We start from the raw sequence: 27561 nt of genomic DNA, 5'->3' as shown, positions 1-27561 counted from the left end.
AATTCTACCCCAAATCTGTAGATTTGTGCATTTGTAAGGCAAAAACACATTCTGCAGAAGAGACATTAACTAAAGAAGGCTTTATGTTTGTGGGTAAACCTTTTATTTGATAAGTTTGTTTCTCCATCATTGGAGAGTGGCATGATTTCTTCTATGACTTTTCACCCAGCAGGCATTCAGCAATGTCAACTCTACAGGGGTTTATTTTTTATTTTTTATTTTTTATTTTGAGAGGGAGTCTCACTCTTTTCCCCAGGCTGGAGTTCAGTGGTGTGATCTCGGCTCACTGCAACTTCCGCCTCCTGGGTTCAAGCAATTCTCCTGCCTCAGCCTCCCAAGTAGCTGGGATTACAGGTGCCTGCCACCAAGCCTGGCTAATTTTTTTTTTTTTTTTTTTTTTAGTAGAGATGGGGTTTCACCATGTTTGCCAGGCTGATTTCAAACTCCTGACCTCAAGTGATCCTCCCATCTCGGCCTCCCAAAATGCTAGGATTACAAGTGTGAGCCATTGCGCCAGCCTCTACAGGGATTTATTAGTTTTTTCACTATTGTGTGTACTTCTACAGCTAATATAACGCAGTAACTTACCCTATAGTATGTTTCACTGCATTTTTCATTTCTATTTGGAAAAGCCATAATAAACACTTTTGACTTTTGAAGAGCTCATAACATTTACTTTAAATGTTTAATTTCATTTTCTTTAAACTCCAAATAATTAATTTCGAGATGACTCTACAATTTAACTTACACTCTAATATCCTATTCCAAAATGTTCTTTTGCATCAGAAAAATAAAATAAATTATGCATGTCTATAAGGTCAAAGAAAAGACAGCCTTTGTTGTATTTTTGTTTCTTAATTACAATTGTAATCTACAGAGTAGATCCCTCTCTTCTATGAGCCAGAACTCTGTGATAAGTTGTTTTGACATGTTTTTATCAGTTTTAGATGTAGACATTGCCGCTGTGGGTTGATGAAGTAAGTCTTCTAATCTCCTTTTTCAAAGCCAGTCATCCATTCTTAAATATCAGAAAAACATGTTGCAAATAAATTGTATCTTATTGTATAATATGTCCAGTAAGTTGTAGAAAAAATTTAAAATTTATATTCTTCAAAAAATATTTTAAAGTGTTATTGCAAAATAAGACTACAAAGTATGTTCACTTCATATATTTTCACATAGATACAAAACTTCTAGATTTCCAAATAACAATTCATTAAATGATAAGAAGGTTACAAAGATTATGGTATGCATAACCTAAATAGCCAGTAAGAGCACTAAGTTCTGAGTATAAGTTAAACTCTGAAAATGCATGTATTTTTACTTGCTCCCTTAGAACATTCTAGAATGCACAAATACATATTTCAGAGCAGTGATATCATTTTACATCATGTTGCCTCTTGAAATTTCCTCTGTGTACTTGTGAGAGAATAAGAGTAAAAAGGACAAATAAAGTCTTAGTATTATTATGAAAATAGGTTTGCCCTTTAGGACCTCCCGAGAGGTCTCAGAGAACTGGAAGGAATGGATTGGAGGAGGTCAAAACTGGAGCTTTGGAGACCAATTAAGAGGCTGTTGGGATGGTCTATGTGGCAGTGGTTCTCCAACTTGTATGCATCAGAACCCCCTGGAGGGCTTGTTAAAAGCTGGGCTCCGCTCCCAGGATTTCTGATTCAGTAGGTCCAAGTCTGGCCCCAAAATGTGCATTTCTAACAAGTGCCCAGATGGTATTGATGCTGCTTGTTTTAGGACCACGCTTTGAGAACCACTGTGCTAGGGCCTTACTAATCATCTCAGACTTCACCCCAGATCTGTTGAAGATGAAACTCTGTGAATAAGATTTTCAGGTGATTTGTATACACATTAAAGTTTGAGAAGCACTGCTCTAAGAGACAGTTGATGGAATCCTAGACCTAAAGATAGAGAAAAGTTCACAAATTGAAAGGTTATTTATAAGAGGCAATAAACAAGACTTCGTGTCTGGATGTAGAGAAGTTAGAGAGAGGGAGAAATCACCAGAAATTATTTGGTTTCTTCTGGCTTGAGCAATTGAATAGGAGGTAATTCCTTTTCACTGGGAGAAAGGACACAAGGAGATGAGTATATTTGGGGGAGTGGTATTTGAAATCAGTATTGAGTTGATTTACTACACAAAGTTCTCTTTTAACCTGCACATTGATGGTTTCACGTGGTTAAATAATAATGTCATGGACTCCTGGTGCTGCAAAGGGATTGGTAATGCATAAGAAGTGTTAGGCACACATGCAGGATTCTGCTTTCAGGTCAGACTCCGTTTGTGGCAGATATAAATTAGCAAAATGTGAGTCTCTTCTACATAAGGAGCATTTAAAACCTGTCTCCCATCCCTATAGCATTCAGCCCCTCAGACACAAGCACGTGGGAATGAGACACAGGGTAAACAGCCAAACTCACGTACCACCTATTGGTAATTCGATATCAGAAGAAGAGAAGAGAATATTCCAGATATTCCATATCAGACCGGACCCAATTGTGTGACTGCCAGACTTGGGCAATTTCCATGTGCTTCCCTTTCAGGGACATATAGCTACCCATGTTCCTGACCAGCTGAGCCAGGATTATGACACAAAGCAGGCTGCAGAAGGAAGTGGTCGCCACTTAAGAATGAGTCAAATTTCTATCTGGTTGGGGGAGACATTACACTTTCAACCATTGTTTCATTTGATCTTCACATTATGGCCAGGTCCAGCAGGCATTTTAATTATCTCCATTTTGCAGATGAGGAGGCTGAGTTTCAAGGAAAGTAAATGACTTGTCTAGGGTTATTGAAATGGTAAGAGGATGGACTGACACTGAGCCCCAGGTATCCTGACTCCAAATTGTGTGTTCCTTTCACGATAATACTGTGCTGTAGTTCAACTTAGCAGCAGGCTGGTCTGTAGGACATTTGTCCCTTTTTTGGATTCCAATTTACTTCAAGAACTAACTTGTATGAAATGTTCAAATAATAGCACTTGATTTCTTAAAATTGCTTGATTCTTAATACATTACAGATTATTAGTGAGCTTTTCTCTTAATGGTCAAGAAATTAACAATGAGTCACAGCAAAATGTCTGAAAGATGAGGAAAGAAAAAAACGCTTACATTGTCACCAGATCTGTTCATTATCCTCTGTGCTCTATATCAGATCAATCAATAGTTAATTAATAATGATGTTCTTCCTGAAGTACAAGGTTATAAATTAATTTAATGCTCATATGCATATTTTCTGTAGGAAAAGTGAGAGGAAAATGCCTGCCATGCCCATCTCATTGTAAGAAAATGTATGTAATGATTACAAGCCTATAATAAGAATGGTTTGCTTAGCCAAATGTTTGTTCATTTCTGTTAATCAGTATTCATTTGAGCTACCTCCATGCAGTTTGTGGAAGCAGTGCAATCAGTTGAGTAGTGTGGCAGATTTAAATCAGTAATAAAAGCCCTGGGGAAATTAACAAGACAAAACATTAACCACAGAGTAAACATTAACATATATTAGCATTTTTATTATACCTGTAGAATTGTTAAATGGGCACGGTTGCTACTATTAAAAAGTTTATGTTGTATTATCACATAATTTCAATGTATATATTGTTTTTAAACTTTTAAGATTTAATTAAATGAAATTGTATAGTGGTATGATAGATGATTCAAGAGAATGAACTGAAATTCATCATTTTATTTTAACTGGAAAACTATGAAATTCCCACCCAACTCCACCTTCAGCCCCAAGGTACCACAAAGCAAATGCCACAGGTAATACTCATCCAAACTGGACAACTAGATCAGAGTTGATATTTAAATTGCATAACTCCCAGAGGAAGTTTTAGTTTTAATTCTTTAGGGTTCTGATGAATCCATCAATGATCCAAGACTAAATTTAAACGGTGTTTGGCAACATTTCTCAGAAAAGCACTTTTTTTTTCTAAGTTGGATGAACTTTCATTAGCTGAATTCAAGACATTATAATAACACTTCAATTAAGAGAGTGATATATTTGCATAAGCACAAACATTTAAATAAACAGAATGGAGTTCAGAAATAGCTCCACAAATATGGCCAATTAAATTTAAAGAAATAAAAAATTGAAGTAACTAAATGAGAAATGATCTTAACAAATTGTACTGAAATAATCTGATAAATATTTGGAAAAACATAATCATTATTTCTTGAGTGTTAAATAACTTGGAAAGTTTGACAAGTTAATCAGATAAACAAATGGATGGCATTCATGATAGATAAACAGAGCATACACATTATTTTTAAATATCAGAGAAAAATATTTAAAGGAAAAGCATTAGGCCTAAAAATGTCATTAACTTTGTGAAAGTAGAAATCCAACAGGTCATATGATTTAAGCACTGTGAAATGAAGTAGAAATGTCAGTGAAAGGGAAATCAACAGGTAATATCTAGCCATGTAAAAATTTTATTTAAGATCGATTTATTTTATTTCTTTTTTAAATAGTTTCAGCTTTTATTACAGATTAGAGGGTACACTTGCAGATTTGTTACATGGGTATATTGTACGACACTGAAGCTTCAGGTCCCAATGATCCCATCACCTAGGCCGTGAAAACGGCAATCTTTACATCACACAACATACAAAAATTAACACAAAATGGGTTAAATACCTCATCATAAATGTACAAACGGTAAAGGTTCTGAAGAAAATATGTCTGTGACATTGCCATATGGAAAGACTTCTTTGGATAGGAAACAGCATCAATCATAAAGCTGCAAAAATAGATAAAATCAAGTTCATCAAAAATTTTTAAAAAGTGTTCTGTGCAAAAGGCATCACTAAGAAAAGTGAAAAACCAGATACTGGGAGGGAGTATTTACAAAACATATATTTGAAAATGAAATGACAAGATTTGAGTAAACAGTGCAGCTTTATTCACAAAAGCAAAAATGTGGAAACTACCCAAATGTGTAAACATATTTGGTATATTTATTCAGCAATTAAAAGAACAAACTATGGTAAACCACCAACATAGAATTCCTCAAAGAAAAAATTATCCTGAGCAAAAAAGCAGAAACAAATATGTAAATACTGAATCTATCCATATTTATTTTCTATATTTCTATTCTTTCTTTCTGTTATCAATCTAATCCTAAAAAAGACAAATCTCATCTGTAGTGATTAAAATGTCAGTCACTATAAAATTATAACAATATTTTATGCATTATGAGGTAGTGTTTACACATGTGTATATATTTACAAATCTCATCAAACCACAATTCAGGGATGCATTTTATTTTATGTATATTGGGTCTTAAAATATTCAATTAAAAAAAGAGTACGTCAACCAAAAGAGCTAATGTGCTGCAGCATAAACTCTGCCCCCCCATTAAAAATTATCTCTGAAAATTACTAACACATGATTAATTATATTAATTATACTTAATAAGACACATGACATAACCTTTATGTAAAACAACTGTCTATGCTTTTCATGTATTTGCTTAATCTCCATATATTCTACATCTTATGATTCTTATTTTCAGAACTTCTCCACTGAAGTGACTCATGTCATCATTATCAATCATCTAAATTTACTAAACACAGTGCATACTAGGTCCTCATCTTGCTGAATCTCTCCAGGTTGTTAAACCCAGAATATTGATCTGGGTTTTCTCCCTTTGGATGTTTTAATTACACTGGTGTTACATAAGGACAGGATTCTCCTACAAAATATTTAATATATGTTTCAGAAACATAAAAACATCACAGTTTCAAATAACCTTTTTTTTGGATTCAGGGAGTACATGTGCAGATTTGTCATATGGGCATATTGCGTGATGCTGAGGTTTGGGGTATGGATGGTCCCATCACCCAGGTAGTGAGCATAGTACCAATAGATAGTTTTTTAGCCCATGTCCCTTTTCCTCCTTCTCCCCTCTTGTAGTTCCCAGTGTCTGTGATTCCCGTCTTTATGTCCATGTGTATTTAACATTAAGCTCCCACTAATAAGTGAGAACATGCGGTATTTGATTTTCTGTCCCGGCGTTACTTTGCTTAACTGCATCCATGTTGCTGCAGGGGGCAATATTTCATGCTTGTTTGTGGCTGAGTAGTATTCCATAGTGTATATGTACAACATTTTTTTAATCCAGTCTGCTGTTGATGAGCACCTGGGTTGATTGCATGTCTTTGCTATTGTGAATAGTGCTGTGATGAACATATGGGTGCAGGTGTCTTTTTGGTAGAATGATTTGTTTTCCTTTGGCTATATACCCAGTAATGGTATTGTTGAATCAAATGGTAGTTCACCTCTTAGTTCTTTGAGGAATCTCCAAACTCCCCTCCGTAGTGGCTGGACTAATTTACACTCCCACCAGCAATGTGTAAATGTTCCCTTCTCTCTGCATCCTCACCAGCATCTGTTGTGTTCAGACTATTTAACAAAAGCCATTCTAAATTCTGTGAGATGATATCTCATTGTGATTTTGATTTGCATTTCTCTGATGATTAGTGATGATAAGCTTTTTTTTTTTTACATCTTTATAGGCCACTTGTATGTCTTCTTTTAAGGAGTGTCTGTTCATGCCTTTTGCCCACGTTTTAATGGGGCTATTTGTTTTTTGCTTGTTGATTTATTTAAGTTCCTTATAGATTCTGGATATTAGGCTTTTGTCAGATGCATAGTTTGCAAATATTTTCTCCCATTCTGTAGGTTGTCTGTTTACTCCCTTAATAGTTTCTCTTGCTGTGCAGAAGCTCTTTAGTTTAATTAGGTTCCACTTGTCAATTTTTGTTTTTGTTGCAATTGCTTTTGAGGATTTAGCCATAAATGCTTTGCCAAGGGTGATATCAAGAAGTGTATTTCCTTGGTTTTCTTCTAGGATTTTTATAGTTCAAAGTCTAATATTTAAGTCTTTAATCTATCCATCTTGAGTTAATTTTTATATATGGTGAAAGATAGGGGTCCAGTTTCAATCTTTTGCATATGGCTAGCCATTTATCCTAGCACCGTTTATTGAATAGGGAGTCAACTTTGCCAAAGATCAGATGGTTAAACATCAGAATTTTTTTAAATGTAGGAATTACCAAAGATTTTGTAGTCAACCCAATAATCTGAATTCTGGAGCCAGGGTCAAGGGACATCCTGCAGGCAGCAAGTGGCAGGCTAGACCTACTTGGGAGCCTCCTCTTCCATAGAATTTGACATGCAGTGCTTTCGTATGGTTACTAATTGTCTCTTACTTGGCAGACCAAAGAATTTAAATCATCCCACTATTGGCTTACTGCCACTTGAAATACTACCTGAAACCTAGGTTAAAATTGAATGTCAGTTTTCTGTTGAACAACTTTAGCCATTTCTTGGAATATGTTTAGAGGATTTTTCATCATTATTACTGTCCTCCAATTATGGGTAAGGTGTCCACATAACCACAGACCTGGGCCACACCCAATACTGGGAATCCCCAGAGCCTATGCCGGTGACAGAAATCCATGACACGGGAAAATCGAAAACAGAAACATAGGTTTTAGAATCAGACAGACCAGCATTCAAGTCCCAGCTCTACCATTTACTAACATTGTGACCTTGCTTTTAAGTTCCCCAACTTTTGTGAGCTTCAGTTTCCTTATGTCTAAAAACGGGGCTAATAATACCCATCCTGTGTAATCCCAGCGCTTTGGGAGACCAAGGTGGGCAGATCACTTGAGTCTAGGAGTTCAAGACCAGTCTGGGCAACATGGTGAGATCCCGTGTCTAGCTACATTAGCTAGGCATGGTGGTGTGTGCCTGTAGTCCCAGCTGCTCAGGAGGCTTAAGTGGGAGGATTACCTGAGCCTGGGGATATCAAGGCTGCAGTGAGCCGTGACCACACCACGGCACTCCAGCCTGGGCAACAGAGCAAGGCCCTGTCCCAAAAAAATAAATAAATAAGTAATACCTGCTCTGTATACCTCAGAGCATTGTTGGTAGGACTGAGTAAAGAGAATGGAGAATGGATGTAGAAGTTATCTATGAAGCACTAGGTTGGAATAGGGTATTGTGTAAGAAACGTGAAGTGTTGGTATTGTTGAGAAGCTTTCGATATAGGCTTTCTTTCTCTGTTCAGCCATCTGGAGTAAAAGATCAAGTCTGAATTTTTTTGTCACTTGAGAGTTCCCAGAACCAACAGTGAATAGGGGCCTGAGAATGACAGATTTTAACCAATGGAATAGCTGCATTTCTTGACATGTTCATTATAAGGTATAGGAGTGAATTATATCAGACCAAATTTTTGCATGATTTCAGAGTCTTTGGTAATAATGGGATTCAGGACACACCACCCCAAAATATGGCACCTTTGCATTTAAGAAAACCCCCAAAACAAGAAAGTCACTCTCACCTTCCCCTCACCCTTCTCCCCTGAAGCAGGTCATAAAACCTAACTGACCCTCTTCTGAAGTATGTCATAAGACCATCATGTGAGAGGTGCCCACCCTATACCCAGAAGAAAGAAACATCTTTACCTCCAAAGTTACAGGGATACAAAGAAAAATCTGAAGAAACTGCCCTGGCTAAGTTTCCCCCAGTTTATTACCATTTGGTTATAACCTCTTTGTCCAATCACAATTCACCACTCTCCATTTCCTTAACAAACTTAGCATAAAAATCCACAGCTTTCCCCATTTCTTTGGGTCTTCCTTTCTAAAGGCTCTTGTGTGATGTAAAACTTATATTAAACATATTTGTATGGATTTCCCTTTTTAATTTGTCTTTTATTACAGGTGCCTCAGGCATAGGTCAAGAAAATAAAATTTTCCCTGCCCTGCAATAACATACTCCATTCAGAAAGTAATTTTCACCTTTTTTTTTTTTTTCAAGGAAACTGAGAAGAAAATATGGCACTCCAAATATCCTATCTTCCTCCTGTGTATAGGGCTAGAGTTACAGGTAGAGTGAAGCTATGGGACCAGGTCACAGTGAAGTCCTGGTGTGGGTGAGAGGTGGAAGTGGGGTGGTAGGCCAGGTTTCTTGATGCCCAGCCTACTGGGCTCTGCATGATCTAGACCATGCTTGTCCAACCTGTAGCTTGCAGGCTGCATGCAGCCCAAGATGGCTTTGAATGTGGCCCAACATAAATTCATAAACTTTCTTAAAACATTATGATATTTTTTGATGATTTTTTTTTCTAGCTCATCAGCTATTGTTAGTGTTAGTTTATTTTATGTGTGGCCCAAGACAATTCTTCTTCTTCCAATGTGGCGCAGGGAAGCCAAAAGATTGGACACCCCTGATCTATACCTTGCTGGGTCCCAGCAGTGTATTTTCCTTATGTAGGTGCAAGGATGGTGCTTCTGGATCCTGGCAGAAAAGAATGATGCTAAGGTTACTAAAATGTCTTCCTGGCCAGGCGTGGTGGCTCACGCCTGTAATCCCAACACTTTGGGAGGCCGAGGCAGGTGGATCATGAGGTCAGGAAATCGAGACCATCCTGGCTAACACGGTGAACCCCGTCTCTACTAAAAATACAAAAAAATTAGCCGGGCACAGTGGTGGGTGCCTGTAGTCCTAGCTACTTGGGAGGCTGAGGCAGGAGAATGGCGTGAACCTGGGAGGTGGAGCTTGCAGTGAGCTGAGATCGCACCACTGCACTCCAGCGTGGGCGACAGAGCGTGGGCGACTCTGTTTAAAAAAAAAAAAAAATTTATTTTCCTGGCCTGGATATGGTCAGAGGCCCTGCCTTCTTCTTATGTTTCAGGATTTGTAACCCTGCAGAACACTATTGCTTCCCTTGTCATAAGTCTGGTACATAAATAAAAAACACCTTTAGGAATCATGGTCTATGGAAAACAAAAAGGTTTTATACTCCAGTCTTTTGATAGAGACACTCACCTATCCAATAAATTCCCTCCAACTAACCAAATTTAAAGGTAGCAGCATCCTTAACTAGATACATTAGTCAGTGAAAGGAAATTGGATTACACTTCTTATTTAAGAGCCTAAAACTTCTGGGCAGGATACTGATTTCTAAAATGCCACTTGGGAGGCTGACTTCTTCAGTAGGGGCTGCTGAAGAATAAGACTCAAGTCTCCCAGCATAGCCTGACGTTTCCCAAGTGTGAAGCTGAAAGGACTTCTTTAATGTGAATGCTGCATCTCTTTGTAAGTTATGTTTTCTTTTAGTGTCCACTTCTCAAAATAAGCTCATAATATTCACCTATAGCTCACATAGTGTGGAGGTGAAAGATGTAGGGAGAAGAGCCCAAAGGAGGGAATATATTTGACAAACGCTTTGTATATGAGAAGAATTTGCTTCATGGTAGATTTGTGGAAGAAAATGCAGCCTGTCTGATAAGATATGGCACATTTCAGATGGAGGAGTAGGGTTATTGGCAGGACACCATTGTTTGCCCCTTACCCCACACAGAGCCTTGGAAAGTTGGCTTGATAATACCACATTGGGTGGCTTGGGAAGAAAGGTCAGACTGCAGAGTGGCGACATTATCATTTGTTCTTGACCTTCCTACTTTTGCCTCAGCTGCACCCCTTTCCAGTAGGTTGGGGCTGGTGAGGGCAGGGAGGGGGTCAAAAACTTTAAAGTCTTGCTGTGGACCAGATACTATTCACTGATACAAAGGGCTGACTTTCAATGGGGAAGGAGATTTCACAGCTGTGGGTTGCAAGTAGACAAGTTACTGTGAAAGATGTGTGAAAGATTTGATTTTGGTGCTGGATTGGGAACAGGTGTAGGTCAAGAGAATGTGTACTGTGCTCCTGAATGTGCCAAGAATACTTTGATCCTAGTGAAATAAGTTCTCACATGAATGTTTGTTCACAGAATAATAGATATTAATGGAAAAAACATCAAGGTTTTGTTCCATGAAATTTCACCTGCATTTTCACAAAGTAAACATGTATATGTCTTCAGATAGAAAGTGGTAATACATAGTCTGCCCTCATTTATTTGGCATCTGCATTATATGCTTTGAAAATGAATGGAACTTAACTCTCCAATCCAGCTAGGTAGCCCCTGACCTAAAGCACCCTACCAGACTGCTGCTAGTTAAGGCATATTCATGGAATGCACACACTTTGTTTGAAATTAATATTAGCCCAAGTCACATAGCATTCCATAAGCACGTCTGAAAAATTCAGTATCATGTATTCCAAAGCTAAATTGAATGTCTTTAAGTGTCTTCGGCTTTTGTTTTATTCCCATTAAGATAAACCATTGAGTATAGCTCCTCTGAATATCAAACTATAGATGCTATCTTTTATAAATGAAGGTGATGCTACTCTGATTCTAGATTTTTTTTCTAATTCAATAATGTATTTATATGAAAAGCCTTCCAAAGCTGTATAAATAGATAACTTAGTAAATGCTGTCAGGACCATCTTGAGAAATCCAGAAGCTGGGATTACCACACAGAGCCCATGGCTTATAAGTAGAGTACTGAGCTGAGGCTGATAATAGAAGATTCTTTCAATTCGCTTCAATTAATTCACCTAACAGTGCACAAAATCCAGTCTGAATAGCGTGGAAATACAAAAGTGACAAACATACACCCCTTCTCCTTGCCAAATATTTCTAATATTTTTCCTGAAGTTTACAGTCTATATATTTACCTTGGCTACGTTGGGTGGCTATGTTTTTGGGGACTGGTAATTCTTTATATTTTTCTACAAGGTACAATGTAAGCCACTGGAAGGTCAAGCATTATCTGCTAGGAAGGAAATACCGCATAAAGTTTGAAATCAGACAAATGGGTTCTAAGTCAGACAAGTCAGTCCACTGTGTATTTGCCTCATGCAAGTCACTTAACTCCCTAAGCCTCAATTTCCTCATCTCTAAAATGGGGATGATAATCGTTGGCATAGTGCCTGGCACAAGGGAGATATATAAGAATGTTAATATTCATATTTTTTATATGGAAGTTCATTTAGGCTTTTGCTTGAATGTGAAAAAAGTAGCAAATCTAGTAATAATTAAACCAAAAAAATCAAGTAGAATGGAGCTAAGTAAGAAAGATTATGCCATTTTTTAAAAAAGTATTGCTATATGAGTGTAAAAGAGGTCAACTTTAGAGAGAGATATCCAATAAATATTTCTGAATGAATGAATGAATGAGAAAAGATGGAAGGAAGAAAGGGAGGGAAGAAGGGAGGAAAGAAGGAGACAGGGAGGAAGGAAGAAAGGGAGAATCTTGAGCAATTATGTTTTTAAAATACTTTTAATCCTGAGCTTATTTAATGATATATGATTCATAGGTGATTACGCTTGCTTATTTATTTATTTATTTATTTATTTATTTATTTATTTATTAGAAACAGGATCTCCTTCTATTACTCAGGCTGGAGTGCAGTGGCACAATCATGGCTCACTGCAGCCTTGACCTCCTGGGCTCAAGCGATCCTCCTACCTCAGCCTCCTGAGTAGCTGGGACTACAGGTGTACACCACCATGCCTGGCTAATATTTTACTTTTTGCAGAGACTGGGTCTTGCTGTGTTGCCCAGGCTGGCCTTGAACTCCTGACCACAAGTGATCCTCTTGCCTCAGCCTCCCAAAGTGTTGGAATTACAGGTGTGAGCTACCTGTCACTGGCTACTGATTGGTTGACTTGTCTTCTTCCCTTGGGCATTTTTAGGAAAGCCAGATGAGCAACCACACTTTTTATCAGAGTACCTTAGCTTGGGTCTTATATCAAAATACTCATAGAAATTGGGAGCACTCTGTGCTTGGGAGGCTGCTCTTATGTTAACTGGCTACACAACTCTCATCTTCTGCACCAGTTCTTCCTAAATTTTGCAATTCCCTTTTGTGAACTTCTTCATATGTATTAATACCAAATGCCATTGAAAGGTATGAATAGCATGAGGCCTGTGTTGACGGTCCTCTCAAATGTATACATCACTGTAGAAAAAAAAGCCATTTTTTTATCTTAGGAAATCTCTGAATAGGCTGTACTCAGAATGGGGTCCCCATTCTCAGTCTCCAGCCTTCTTTCCACCAATGGTTCTTTGCCTTACAAGCTTATCACCTTTTTTGACTCTAGTCATAGCTTTGTTCTGCTATTTAAAATTGGGGGAAGAAATTGAAGTGCCTTTCAGAATTTGTTTCTACTATCATATCTGCACAAGTATCATATAATTATATTGCATTTCTTTTTTCAGATTGGCAAGTTATGTGCCCATTCTCAACAACGCCAATATAGATCTGCTTATTATCCTGAAGATCTGTTTATTGACAAGAAAGTATTAAAAGTTGCTCATGTAGAACATGAGGAAACCTTATCCAGCCGAAGAAGGTGAGAGGTTTCTTTTTTTCTTTATTCCAGCATACAATTAGCAATTGTATTTTAAGGTCAAAAACTACTAGAGTGAAACTTCTTAAATACATGTTATTTAGTTCTTCTGAGTAGAGTGCTTGATTAATTAAATTTTATCATCTGTCAATGTTTAAAAAAAGATATGGTATTATAGCCAAGCCATATTTAAATGTAAATTTACTGCTCATAAATATCTAGTACAGCAATACGTGTGGAAAGGACTTCCCTATTCAAGATCTTTTATTGATTAAGCAAAATAGTTTCTGCTTACAATCTTGTCTCACAATTTCTTGGCTTGCTTTGTAGCTTTTCCCATTATTAACAGTGAGTCAGAGGTAAATTCACCAGAGAGAAGCTGGTGAGACACATTCATGTGTATACACACACACACATACACAGACACTGCACACTTTACGCACTCTTTTAAAAATGATAAAATGAAGGATCTGGTTCCTGGTTCTTAAAACAACAGTCAAGGAACAAAATCCAGGTTTGTTTCTTGTTCTCTTCATCCATTCTCCCCTGATCCAGGTTCCCTCTATCCCCATTCTATTTTTTTGATTACAATAAAGGGGTAGAAATTGGATCAAAAGTCCAATACAACTCTAGAAGAACTGCCCTACCTGAAAAGACTGCACGTGTAGCCAGCCCTACCACTGGCTCAAGAATAGCTAGACATGAGTTGTTCCTATTAACCTTGAGGGGGTTAGGTGAGATTGGCCTATAGATAGAAAATGAAGAAAGGAATTATGTAACATCCCAGATTTGGGCTAAACTATTCCATTCCTCTCATTTTCCTATAGGGGTTTCTGAGATAGAAAATGAAGAAAGGAATTATGTAACATCCCAGATTTGGGCTAAACTATTCCATTCCTCTCATTTTCCTATAGGGGTTTCTGAGATGGTAATTCTTACCATGATCTGATACAATTTAGGATGAAAGAAGGCAGTAATGCAACTTAACAGAGTTCCCCTACTGAAGCATTTTGGAAAGTCCTTATTTCTTCTCTTTTGTTGACTTCCAATCTAATGGATTCCTAGTTTCCCTGTAGTAACTATTTTAAAATGTGATTCCAGGACTTCTGGGAGTCCCAGTGACACTTTCAGGGCACCTATGAGATGTTCCTTTTGCTAATTACATATTTGTGTGAAACTGGATATTGTTCATATACTTCAACCAAAACAATTTATTACAACATATTAAATGCAGAAGTCTATAGGAGAATCTAACTATCCCCTATCAAGCGAGACAGTAGAGACAGCTTGCAAAAATGAAAAATGATACCATTTTTTTCACTATTGTCATGAAATGTTATTAATATTTATATTAACATGTAATAGGCCCATAATTGCTAGTTTCAAATTAATAATAAATTTTAAATTTTAAAAAAATTCTAAAACAGTAAATATCAATAAATATATATCATATAAACAAAATCTCTTTGGGATCCTGAGGCTGCAGTCATTCAAAATGTTGATGGAGTCTAGAGGACCAACTTCCAAAGTGGCTCACTTACAAGTGTAACAAGTTAGTGCTGGTTGTTGGAAGGAGGTCTCAGTTCCTCACCATATGGACCACGTGAATGGCCTCAGGACATGGAAGCTGGCTACACCACAGTAAGTGATCCGTGGAAGACAGCAAGGAGAAAGCTATAGTGTCTTTTATGGCCTAGTCTTTGAAGTGACACATCATCAATTTTGGCATATTTGATTTGTTAGAAGTGAGCCACTAATTCTTTGTGGTTTTTTGTTTTGTTTTGTTTTTGTTTTTTTTTTGAGACAGAGTCTTGCTGTGTCACCCAGGCTGGAATGCAATGGTGCCATCTCAGCTCACCGCAACCTCTGCCTCCTGGGTTCAAGCAATTCTCTTGCCTCAGCCTCCCGAGTAGCTAGGATTACAGGCGCCTACCACCACGCCTGGCTAATTTTTGTATTTTTAGTAGAGACAGCGTTTCACCATGCTGGCCAGGCTGGTCTCAAACTCCTGACCTCAGGTGATCCACCTGCCTCAGCCTCCCAAAGTGCTGGGATTACAGGCGTGAGCCACTGCGCCCAGTCAGTGAGCCACTAATTCTAATCCACGCTCAAGGAGAGGGAGGAAATTAAGCTCCACCTCTTGAAGGGAGGAGAATCAAGGAGTTTGTGGACGTATTTTAAAACTACTTCAGGGCTCCCAACATCAAAATGTTTGAGAGCCATTTTCCTATAGCATAGGGGTTCTTTGGAAAATTTTTGTCTTTTAGGCCATATATTAAGGCCCTCTTTTGCACCTGCCTGTCCTTTGTCCATTTTTCTCCGTTGCATTTACTCTTGGACTGAACCACCTGAGGAATAAACTTCAGTTCATCTAAGGCATTGACCTTTAACTAGTGGCAACCCCTTCCATATTTGACTGAAGTGAAGATGATAGATAGGTAGATAGATACATAGCTAGATAGATAGATACATAGAAAATCCTCACTTAACTATGTCTGTAAGTTCTTGGAAACTGCAATTTTAAGCAAAATGGCATATAACAAAACCTATTTTTTCCTCATCACCATTATAACAAAACGATGTTGAATGAAACCACGTTATTCAAAGACCTGCTGTACATTGTTTCACTTTAAGTTTCAGTTTCCAAGAACCTATAAATGACATTAAGTGAGGACTTACTGTATATGTGTGTGTGGGTGGGGGGTATCTTTATTCAATTCAGCAAAAATTTAGTAAACACTTGTTAATACCAAAATGTATACTAGGCACTGAAAATACAAAGACACAATCTATGCTCTCCAGCTCAGTTTAATGGGAAATAGACTTAAATACAAATAATTCCAAAACAGCTTTGTAAGTGCTAAAGCAAAAGAATGTCCAGAGTACAGAGGCCGCCTACAGGGAAAGACAGAACCTTGAGGCTTCATGGAGGAAGTGGTATATGAATCTGTAGCCGAATCACATGCGGAGCTTTCTCAAAATTAACACACCCACTCAGTCCCATTTTGAGATTACTCTGCCAACCTAGACACATTTATAAGTAGGAGGTTTATCCAGGCCTCTTGCTATGACTTCTGTCTTGGGCTCTGGGGAACTCATTCCCTTTCACCTTAGTGGGGACAGCTGTATGTGTGTTGATTCCTCCAGGGAAAGAAGAAATTGATAAATGAGGTTTTGGTTGGCCACCGGATTTGGTACTTTGTTTAGATTCATATACATATATTTCTGAGACTGAGTCTCGCTCTGTCACCCAGGCTGGAGTGCAGTGGCACGATCTCAGTTTACTGTGACCTATGCCTCCCAGGTTAAAGCCATTCTCGTGAGCCACCACACGTGGCCTAGATTCATCCTCCAAGGAAAGAAAGGATAGTAAGAAAAATTGACAAAGCCTGTAGAGTTGAGTAAATGATGGTCAGGCAGAGCTTCTTTGGGTGTTGGGAGCTTGAGCGTGCCCAACGATGTTACTCACTTTTATTGAAACTGAAGCATTAGAATCTGAGATGGAGCCTTTCTTTGTGAATTCTCTGGCAGAAGAAGAAAACAAAACAACAGGAGAGTATCTGATTTTATTTAACTCCCTCAAATAGGCATTGTAACCCCTCTTAGGGAGAGAGGAGAAGTGGGAATTAAGATGATCTCTTGCTAAATGCACTGCCCCCTGCAATCTGATGTTATTAAGAGGGTTTGTTTTTGCAGTGTTAGTACCTCTATAAATCTCTCAGTATGTTATCTGCACAGCATTTCACACTGTCCAGAAAAATATATGTGCCTCTAGCACTCCTCATGCCCATGCCCAAGCTCCGTCCTCTGTTGTTAAAAATATGATAATTGCAAAGGAACCCTATTGTAGTATTCAGTCTGTGGAGGTTGTGAGCAAGCTGTCTGAATCTGATTATGAGTTGAAAAGCCCTTTGCCTTATTAAAATAACAACACACAATGAAATGCAGGATTCCTTTGGTAGCATTCAGAAGTCATCTGCTTGTTTTGTCTGCCCCCAACTGGGTAGTTTGCAACACACAACTAATCTTAGAAATAGCTTAGTTCAATTTCAAGGTGATTTGATACTCAACTGGTGGTCTATGTGTGGGACTCAGTGTTCCTTTAAGGGATAAGTATTGAAAATATCTGTCATCAGATTTCAAACAGTGAGTGGAGAACAAGATGCACAACTAGTACAATCAGAAAAGAAGAAATCAGATCTTCACAGCCCCTTCTAGCTTTCATATTTTCGGCACATCTCAGTTGTCAGCTTCTCCCTTCTTTGCCCTTCCGAATGTCTACTTCACTGCTTCTCTTATGATACTGTTTCCCTTGCCATGTTTATACAATATACTATTTGGTTGAGTACATGGACAATATTTTTCCATTGTTCAAATGCCGAATCTATGGTTGAATAGTCCATCTTGCATCTACATATACCAAGCTTTTGGCCCAACTGCTAACCTTTGAGAAAGTCACACAGTCCCTCCACCCTTGTGACATTATATCTACATATTCCAGCCCTCTCCTTCCGGTGCCCCCCCCTTCCCTTCTGACTTGGTCTAAAGGGGCAATGGATCAGGTGACACTAGTAAATGACCTAGAAAGCAAAGAACAAAAGCTGATCTCAGCTCCCCTAGTCCAAAATCAATGCCTACTCCCACCCACTCTGAACAAAACAACAAAGTATGTCCTGAGTGAATCAACGAGTTCTGGATCTAGTACAAGTCATTCTGCCCTAAATAGGCCTCTACTTCTTTCAACATTTGTCAACACCATCTCTATGCTTCACATTGTGTAAGGGTTAGGCTCTGAGGAATGAAGGGGCACCTAGCTTAGTTAGGGAGGGAGACATGCAAATGAATAATTTCCATACATTGGGGGTGAGTGCCAAATCAGAGCTATGTGCAAAAGAGTGGCAGTGTCACAGATGGGGAAGATAGCCCCTCTCCTGGGAGCATTAAGAAAAACTTCTTGGAAAAGGTAACTTTTGAGCTCAGCCTGAAGGATAAGTTCAAACAAACTCAGCATATTGAGGAAGGAAAGGAGGGCATTCTGGGCAAAGGGAACACTGAGAAAAAGTATGGGCAAGTCTTTAGAATGGTAGAAAGCTCTAGTTTGGGATTAAACTGTGAAAGGCTCTCTCCAGCAGAATTAGGCATGATCTTACGTCATTCCTATTTTCGTTATTTTAGTTTAGGTACTTTTCTTGCATTGTCAACTTTTAAAAATAATAAGCTCATATTACTTTACATGAAGATAAAAAAATGAGCCTTAATAATAAAGGAAAAAAGTTCCAGGTCTGCAGTCAGGGATGAAAAACTGTTTTTACTTGCAGTGATTTCCAATTAGTGCTGCTTTGATGCCTGCCGAAGCAAATCATTGCAAGAAAGCAAAGGCAGTCCCCTCCCCTGCAACCAAAGAAGGGGAGGGATGATCCTCTTCAGGATGATGGAAGCCCTCCAGGGAAGATCACGTGCACTCAGCTGCCATATTTGAAAATGGCTCGTGCATGCAAAGGGGCCCTATCCTTTAGTGCCACATTTAACACATTGAATGGAAACCTCTAGGAAGAGACTTTTTCCTGAGCAGGCTGTCGTAAGCAAATGTGGGATCTGTCTGAGAGCTGTAAGTGTCAGAATTTGTATGTCAATGCTATGTTTGACATGTATGTATTAGAATAAAGTGGATTACAATCAAAGAACATTCCCTTCAATCAAATTGTTTTTCCCATCCCAGGCAACTAATTGTCCAAACTTTCTATCCTCTTTTTTTCCCCCCTGGAACAATTCAGTTGAGCAGACTGTCTTAGTTCACAGGTGGAGATTCTTTTGTTGTCTGTCATGGGCTACTAGCACAAAGGAAAAAAATCTGGACTGTGTCATACATGGGTAATTAACATGTCACTTAGTTTAGTTTCATGTGTCTTTCTTTAAAGAGAAAAATAGAAATATTCAACTCCTCTTTTAAAACTATAAGCAAAGGAATATAAATCTTTATTTAACAAAATATTAAAATACACTTAATTCCTGTGCTGGAACAAGTTTAGAAAGGAATGACAGGAAGAGACAAAGAAGAGGAGAGATGAGAGAGGCCCAGTAAACTTGGTAGGAGGTAAACTACTTTTGTCACACTGCTGCTGTAGTGTCAGAGGACATTATCACCTGTTGTTGCTGTCCTTTGAAAAGCTCATTAACTCTCCAACAGTTTCTAAAGTCTTCTTCCCTACCCTCCAAAACAGTATGTCTACACTTATTTTCAATAATCAGTTTCTTTTAGAGACCAAGATTTATTTTCTCACAGTAATTCAGAAGGTTTCCCATAAAGGAATGGCCTTCACTGTAACACTGTCCTTTGGGACTCTAAGATATTGGCCAGTTTGCAAACTGTGCTGGAGACCTACTCTTTTTTCTCCAAAAGGCAGGTACTGTCTCATCCCACAGGGCCTGCGAATTAGTTGAGAACCAGGATTTATTTAATTCTGAGGTTCTTCTAGTCAAATCTACCTTGGATTCTAAGTGGATTCTAATGGAGATAATACACACTAAGAACCAAAAAGAACTCAGAGAACAAGCCTATCAAGAAGAATAGGTTTTAAAGAAATAAATGTAAAACTTTACTCAAGAGAAAAATCTGGAGCAAAATACATTGAAATATTAACAGTGATTATCTGTGTCTGGTGGGACAATGAATTTTTTCTCTATCTTTCTTTATTTTCTAAATTCTCCATAGTGAACATGTATTTCTTTTACAATGAGAAAGAAAACAAAATATTTTAGAAGATGGAGGAATAAATATATCTGAACTGTTTACAGCTGTTGCAGCGCTGAAGTGGCAGCTTTTACGAATTTCTCTTTTCTTCCCTCGCCACCTATGTGTTTATTTTATTTGCATGCAACCTGGCTTTTCCCAACTTTCCTCCATGTCTCTTTTAATTCTTCCAAGGGGCATCCCTCCTCATAATAGAGAACCCTCTCTTTCTCTAAGACATATTTCTTACCTCTTCTCTACCCTTTCTTTTGAGGGGCAGGGGTAACAGCTTTATTGAGATTTAATCCACATACTATATAATCTATCCATTTAAAGTGTGTAATTCAGTTGTTCTTAGTATATCCAGAGTTATGCAACCATCATCACAATAGATTTTGAAACATTTTCATCACCTCAGGAAGAAACTCTGTACCCTTTAGCTATCATTCCTCAACCTTCATCTCCCCAGTAGTAACCAACCACTAATCTACTGTATATCTGTATATATTTGCCTATTCTGAACATTTCACAAAAGTGGAATTATAGAATACATGGTCTTTCATGACTGGCTTCTTTCACTTAGTATAGCGTTTTCAAAGTTTACCCATATTGTAGCACATTCAGAATTTCATTCCTTTTTAAGACTAAATAATATTTCATTGTATTTCATTATATATATATAATCATCTTTTGTTTATTCATCAGTAGATGGACATCTGTCTTGTTCCACCTTTTGGCTATTGTTAATAATGCTGCCATGAACAGAAACTTATTTGAGTACCTACTTTCAATCCTTTTGGATATATGCCTAGGAGTAGAATTGCTGGGTCATGTGGTAATTCTGTGCTTAATTTTCTGAGGAACTGCTAGATTGTTTTCCACAGTGGCAGTACCATTTTGCATTGCCACCAGCAATGTGTGAGGGTTCCAATTTATTCATCTCCTCACCAGCACTTGTTGTTGTCTATCATAACCATTCTAGTGGGTGTAAAGTAGTATCTCATGGTTTTGATTTGCATTTCTCTGATGACTAATCTATCTTTTTCTTTTTCTTTTTTTTTTTTTTTTTTTTTTTTTTTTTTTTTTTTTTTTTTTTTTGAGGCAGAGTCTCACTCTGTCACCCAAGTTGGAGTGCAGTGGTGTGATCTCCACTCACTGCAACATCTGCCTCCCGGGTCCAAGCAATTCTTGTGCCTCAGCCTCCCTAGTAGCTGGAGTTACAGGTGCACACCACTGTGCCTGGCTAAATTGTTTGTATTTTTAGTAGAGATGGGGTTTTGCCATGCTGGCCAGGCTGATCTCAAACTCCTATTCTCAAAAGATCCACCTGCCTCGGCCTCCCAAAGTACTGGGATTACAGGTGTGAGCCACTGCACCCAGCCCATAATCTATCTTTTTCTAACTTGACTTCATTTTAGCCCTCCACATCCAGTGCTTAAATTCTTAGACACAAATCCCTGTCAGGGTCACCACCACCTTCCTACCAGGCTCAGAGGAAAAGACCATTCAAACTGCTGTACCAAATAAGTCAAGAGGTTTACCCAGCCCAGTAGCTAACTGATTTGGGAAGAAGAATACCAGGAAAAATCTGTTGGGAGAGAATATGGTTGTACTTATTAATATCTACCTCAAAAAAGTGAGGAATTTTAATTATCTTATTGTACATAAAATTATGTAGCACTTGAAAAACTTTTAATTGTCCTGCATACATGAATTTATCTGGAATATAATATGTGTATTTCATATATATGTGACTGTATTAGTCCATTTTCACACTGCTGATAAAGACATAACTGAGACTGGGTAATTTATAAAGAAAAAGAGGTTTAATGGACTCATAGTTCCATGTGGCTGGGGAGGCCTCACAATCATGGCAGATGGCAAAAGGCACATCTTACATGGTGGCAGGCAAGAGAGAATGAGAGCCAAGCAAAAGGGGAAGCCCCTTATAAAACCATCAGATCTCGTGATACTTATTCACTACCACAGGAACAGTATGGGGCAAACCACCCACACGATTCAGTTATCTCCAATCTGGTCCCTCCCATAAAACATGGGAATTATGGGAGCTGCAATTCAAGATGAGATTTGGGTGGGGACACAGCCAAACAATATCAATGATACATTTCTATTCTACAGATTCATGATAGTGTTGTAATATTGGCAATGGCTAACATTGTAGAGTGATTGCTGTGTGCTTACTTGTGTGGGTACTATGCTAAACACTTTACATGCATTGTCTCATTTAATCATTACAGTAAACTTGCAAGACAGGTATCATCATTATCTCCATTTTACAAATAAGGAAACTAAAGTTCAGAGAAGCTTAGAATTTGCCTAAGATTTCACTGCTCAGTAAGTGAGGGCATAGCTGACATCTGAAACTCAGCTGAGTCATACTCCATAATCAGTGCTCTTAGCTACTACTCACAACAGGTTTGAAGGGGCTGTTCTGAGAACCCAATCATTCTAACATGGTTGCAAAATAAAACTGTGTTCAAAATAACTAATTCAAAATAACTAATTCAAAATAACTAATTCAGAAGTAAATTTTTAAAACACAGTCTCTTTCTGTCTCCATCCTATATGCCCTGTGGAATTAATAAAGTAGGATAACTTTTTATTTTTCCAAGTTAACTTGTTCAACTTTCAAAGAGATTCCCTGAGTTCTAGAACATGATAACCCAGATTCTATGTTCACATTATTCACTGATACGATTTGGCTGTGTCACCACCCAAATCTCATCTTGAATTGTAGTTCCCATAATCTCCACATGTCATGGGAGGGACCAGATGGAGATAATTGAATCATGGAGGTGGTTCCCCCATCCTGTTCTAATGATAGTAAGTTAGCTCTCAAAAGATCTGATGGATTTATAAGGGGCTTCCCCCTTTGCTTGGCACTCATTTTTCTTCTTCCTGCCACCATGTGAAGAAGGACATGTTTGCTTCCACTTCTGCCATAATTGTGAGTTTCCTGAGGCCTCCCCAGCCATGCAGCGCTGGCTTTTCTTTATAAATTACCCAGTCTTGGGTATTTCTTCATAGCAGTGTGAGACGAGAGTAATATATTCACTGTCTTTGTGGTTTTCTTAGATTTTTATCTTAACCCTTCCAGGTAATATCTTTCTATACTAAAGTGGGAGGTCTTATGTTTATTGCAGCCCCTCATTCCCTTGACATTTAGATCGAACCTCATCTAGATCTTCTTCAAGTTGTCAATAATCTTTATGATCCACCAAGAAAACTGCAAGGGTTGGGAGAAGTTCAGGGTGTTGGTTTTTTTTTTTTTTTTTTTTTTAACTTCTATGGAAATCAAAATGGAAGGCCTTGCCATGGGTTCAATTTTTCTTGCCATGTGCTATGTTAGTGAGAGGGGGTTTGGAGGTAGTGAAAGGCCTAAGGGAAACTCTTTCCTTTAAGAGAGGGCCATTGTTTCCCGTAGACTAATGGCCATATTCAATTTCCTTATGGAGTGGGGGGAATTACTTAGACTCAGCCTTTACTCTTTCAGCTTCCACTCTTGGGAACTGCATTATTACCTTGTAAAACAGAGCATCTCTCCTATTAGCTGTTAATTGAGCCCATCTTTTTCCTCTATGAGAAACTATAATGTTGACTTTTATTTTCAGAGCTCTGTATTGAGCCTCTTCTTTTTGGAGATTGATGGTGCTCAGACACCAGGGGTAGGCTGTGGGTTGGGGGGTACAGGCATAACAGGAAGCAACTTGTGGGGTATCCGAAGTTAAATATGTCCCAACAACCTTTATTGAGTTGTTCTGTCCATCACCTTGGCTTTGCAGTGACCCAAGCCTTTGTGAATCTATGCTGAGAGCCCTTTCTCTCCCTCCCCAACCTCTTAAATCATTAGTTGAAATGAATAGTTTTACAGTAATTGTCCTAGTTTGTTTTATGTTGCTGTAACAGAATTCCTAAGACTGGGTAATTTATCAAGAAAAGAGGTTTATTTATTAGACTGGGAAGTTCAAGATTGGGCGGCCTCATCTTGTGAGGCCTTCTAAGTGAAGGCCGCATACTATGTGAAAACATGGTGGAGAAAAGGAAAGGGAACTGAGCACAAGTGAAAAGGACAAATATGAGAGGCAGTCTCACTTTATAACAACCACTCTCCTGGTAACTAATCCATTCCCTGGAGAACCAACCCAGGCTTGCAAGGCAGACATAAGTCCATTTTCACCTCTAAAAGGCACCAGCTCCCAACACTGCCACCTTGGGGACCACGCCTCAACATGAGTTTTGGTGAGGACAAGCCATCTTAAACCATAGCAGTAATAAAATGAAGAATCGGATTAAGTACAAGAGGATATTTTCACCAGTCTTCCTCATTTGGCCAGATCTGAGAACAACTCCCAGAAGGCATTCCTGGGCTAAGGACTTCCACCAGTGTCCAAATGATATTCAGGCCTCTGGTTCCTATAGAGGCCTGTACATCAGGCCAGTCCATTCTTAGCCTGGAGACAATATTGAATAATTACTCCACTGCCAGAAAATTCCCTGAATAGAGTCTCCAAAAACTTAGTATAGACATAAGGTACATTTGGATGTGAAGGATGCTTTAATTTTCTATCAGTAACATTGCTTTAGAAAATAAAGCGTGTTTTATTTTTGTCTGTTTACCACTGTACCTCTATTACATATTTTAATATTTCTTTTTAAACATACCCACTTCTCTCCAGTCTAAGGAGTATTACTTTGTGTATCCATGTACATCTGAAATGAGATAACAGACCTGAAATTTTTCTGGTATTTATGTGTGTGTGTTTACATACAATTACAGACATAATATATTCTCTCTCTCTGTCTCTCTTTCTCTTTCTCTTTCTCTCCCTCTCTCTCTCTCTCTCTCTCTCTCTCACACACACACACACACACACACACACTTGTCTTATTATATGTAGCACAAAAGCAAAAGCAAATAAATAATAAAATATACTAGAATCGTCCCCCACCCTGCTCCCTCTCCCTCACAGGAGCCACAATATACAAAGAACAAAGAAACCTTCCTTTTCTGGCAGATGTGAGTTGCTCTGACTATATTGCCAGGAGAATTTCATAGAGCTTATACTGTTCTGAGCACCCTGCAATTCTGATCTGCAACCATTATTTATTAGACTGGGAAGTTCAAGATTGGGTGACCTCATCTTGTGAGGCCTTCTAAGTGAAGGCCGCATACTATGTGAAAACATGGTGGAGAAAAGGAAAGGGAACTGAGCACAAGTGAAAAGGACGAATATGAGAGGCAGTCTCACTTTATAACAACCATTAGCCAGAGCCTATATGGAAACGGGCCACCTCTAGGGTAATAGCATTGTAAATTACAATCAATGCACCCAATTACACTCAGAAACCAAAAGATATGTGGTGCTCCAGTGTGCCTTGTAATCAGCACCTTTGAAAATGTAGGTAACAGCATTCTGAATAAAAAAAAATGGAAGTGGAATGTCTTAGAAAATGAATGTTGGAATTAAATCATCCTTCTGATAGAAACAACACCTTATATGGCAGGCAACTTTTTTTCTAATATCATTTTACTGATTTTTTTTAAAAAAACTAAACTGTGGCCTTGTAGCCAAGAATGTCTTTAAAAATCATTTATTGCTCTAATCAGCCTGGCAGAGGCTTTCTGTCATGCTGATAAGGAAATTAAACTTTTCTCATACTGAGTTTACTTGCCTCTTATGCGCAGATGTTTTGTTTTTCTTTTAGGGAACTAATTCAGAAGTTGAAGTCTTTCATCAGCTTCTATAGTGCTTTGCCTGGCTACATCTGCAGCCATAGCCCTGTGGCGGAAAACGACACCCTTTGCTGGAATGGACAAGAACTCGTGGAGAGGTGATCTTTTTTGAAAGTTACATATAGCAATATTTGAGGAATAATTGTCATATGTTTATATAAAGGTTAATTATGTCTTCTGTCTCCATTAATTTCACAAGAAAAATTCTAGAAAAATCTATGAGGCTGAGTGCGGTGGCTCATGCCTGTAATCCCAGCAGTTTGGGAGGCTGAGGTGGGCAGATCACCTGAGGTCAGGAGTTCGAGACCAGTCTGACCAACATGGTGAAACCCCATCTCTACTAAAAATGCAAAAGTTAGCCGGGCATGATGGCACAAGCCTGTAGTCCCAGCTACTCGGGAGGCTGAGGCAGAAGGATCATTTGAACCTGGGAGGTGGAGGTTGCAGTGAGCCAAGATCGCACCACTGCACTCCAGCCTGGGTGACAGAGTGAGACTCTCCAAGAAAAAGAGAAAACATCTATGATATTTTACATGATGTCTATAATTTATAGCCCTCCTAGAAATTGCAGAGTTTGAAGCACATAGAGAACTGTGTCTGAAGGCAATTTTGCAGAGTTTAAAGCATAAAACAACTTTCTTTTGTCTTCGATTCTTCCATCTCCTCATTATGTGGGTCCTTATTTATTTGATTTGAAGAAATCACATTCATCTTGATAACTATCATTTATTGAGAGTTAGTTGTATATTAAGTACCATGCTAAGTGCTTTATATGTATTATTTATCTTTATAACAATCCTGTGAAATGAATACTGTTATTTTCCCCCGTTTTACAGATGAAGATAGAGAAAGGAAGAAAAGGGAGGGAAAGAGGAATATCATTTCACTGAGCAATTTTATTGAAATATTTTATTGAGCATTTGTTTTGTTTTTGTTGTTGTTGTTGTTGTTGTTGTTTTTGTCTTTTTGGTTTTGTTTTGTTTTGTTTTGAGACAGAGTCTCACTTTGTTGGCCAGGCTAGAGTACAATGGCGCGATCTTGGCTCACTGCAACCTCTGCTTCCCAGGATCAAGTGATTCTTCCACCTCAGCCTCCCGAGTAGCTGTGATTACAGGCACCCGCCATCATGCCTGGCTAACTTTTGTATTTTTAGTAGAGATGGGGTTTCACCATGTTAGCCAGGCTGGTCTCGAACTCCTGACCTTGGATGATCCACCTGCCTCAGCCTCCCAAAGTGCTGAAATTACAGGCATGAGCCACTCCGCCCGGCCGAGTATTCGTTCATATAATCTATGCTATCATTATCTATGAAGAATTTGCTCATCACTGAAAAGGAAATCATATATATTCATTATATTCATTTATTCAGCAAGTATTTACTGAGCACCTTCTAAGTGCCAAGCCTGTTGAAATGAACAAAACAGACATAATTTCCTGTCCTCACAGAGTTTTCATTCTAGTGCGCTAGTGGTATTCCTAACCTCCATTGCTTTCCATGTGGGAGGAATGCTTGCGATTAAAAAATTAAATCAAGAGGATACAATGCTTAGGAAACCACAAGGAGTTGATGAACATGCTTTAGAAAATGTTTGTACAAGTAGTAGCATGTTGTAGAGGAGAATACAGAAGAGACCCGAAATCAAATCTCTCTAGGCCTTGCTTTTCTCCATCTAAAAAAGGAGATGGTTGGATTAGAGCCCCTCCAGGTCTGACAGTCTGTGTGTATTTTTTTCTTATTAATTTATTCACTCATTCATACCTTCAACATTTATGTTTTGAGATATTATGTGTTAGGCACCAAGCTAGGTGCT

At 38.4% G+C, this 27561-nt stretch overlaps 1 protein-coding gene across 1 annotated transcript in view; it reads left to right on the top strand.

The window, feature by feature from the left end:
- Positions 1-27561, top strand: part of GPC3 (glypican 3) — a 450385-nt gene that overhangs the window by 268454 nt on the left and 154370 nt on the right. The window contains exons 4-5 of the mRNA XM_030933937.1: positions 13135-13268; positions 25723-25848. Coding sequence (XP_030789797.1) covers positions 13135-13268; positions 25723-25848 — 260 coding nt within the window. The remainder of the gene's footprint in view (positions 1-13134; positions 13269-25722; positions 25849-27561) is intronic.

Source organism: Rhinopithecus roxellana, chromosome 7, assembly GCF_007565055.1.
Source record: "Rhinopithecus roxellana isolate Shanxi Qingling chromosome 7, ASM756505v1, whole genome shotgun sequence".
Classification (NCBI taxonomy): domain Eukaryota; kingdom Metazoa; phylum Chordata; class Mammalia; order Primates; family Cercopithecidae; genus Rhinopithecus; species Rhinopithecus roxellana.
Note: the sequence above shows the minus strand (reverse complement) of the source record. Positions and strands in the feature narration are given on the sequence as shown.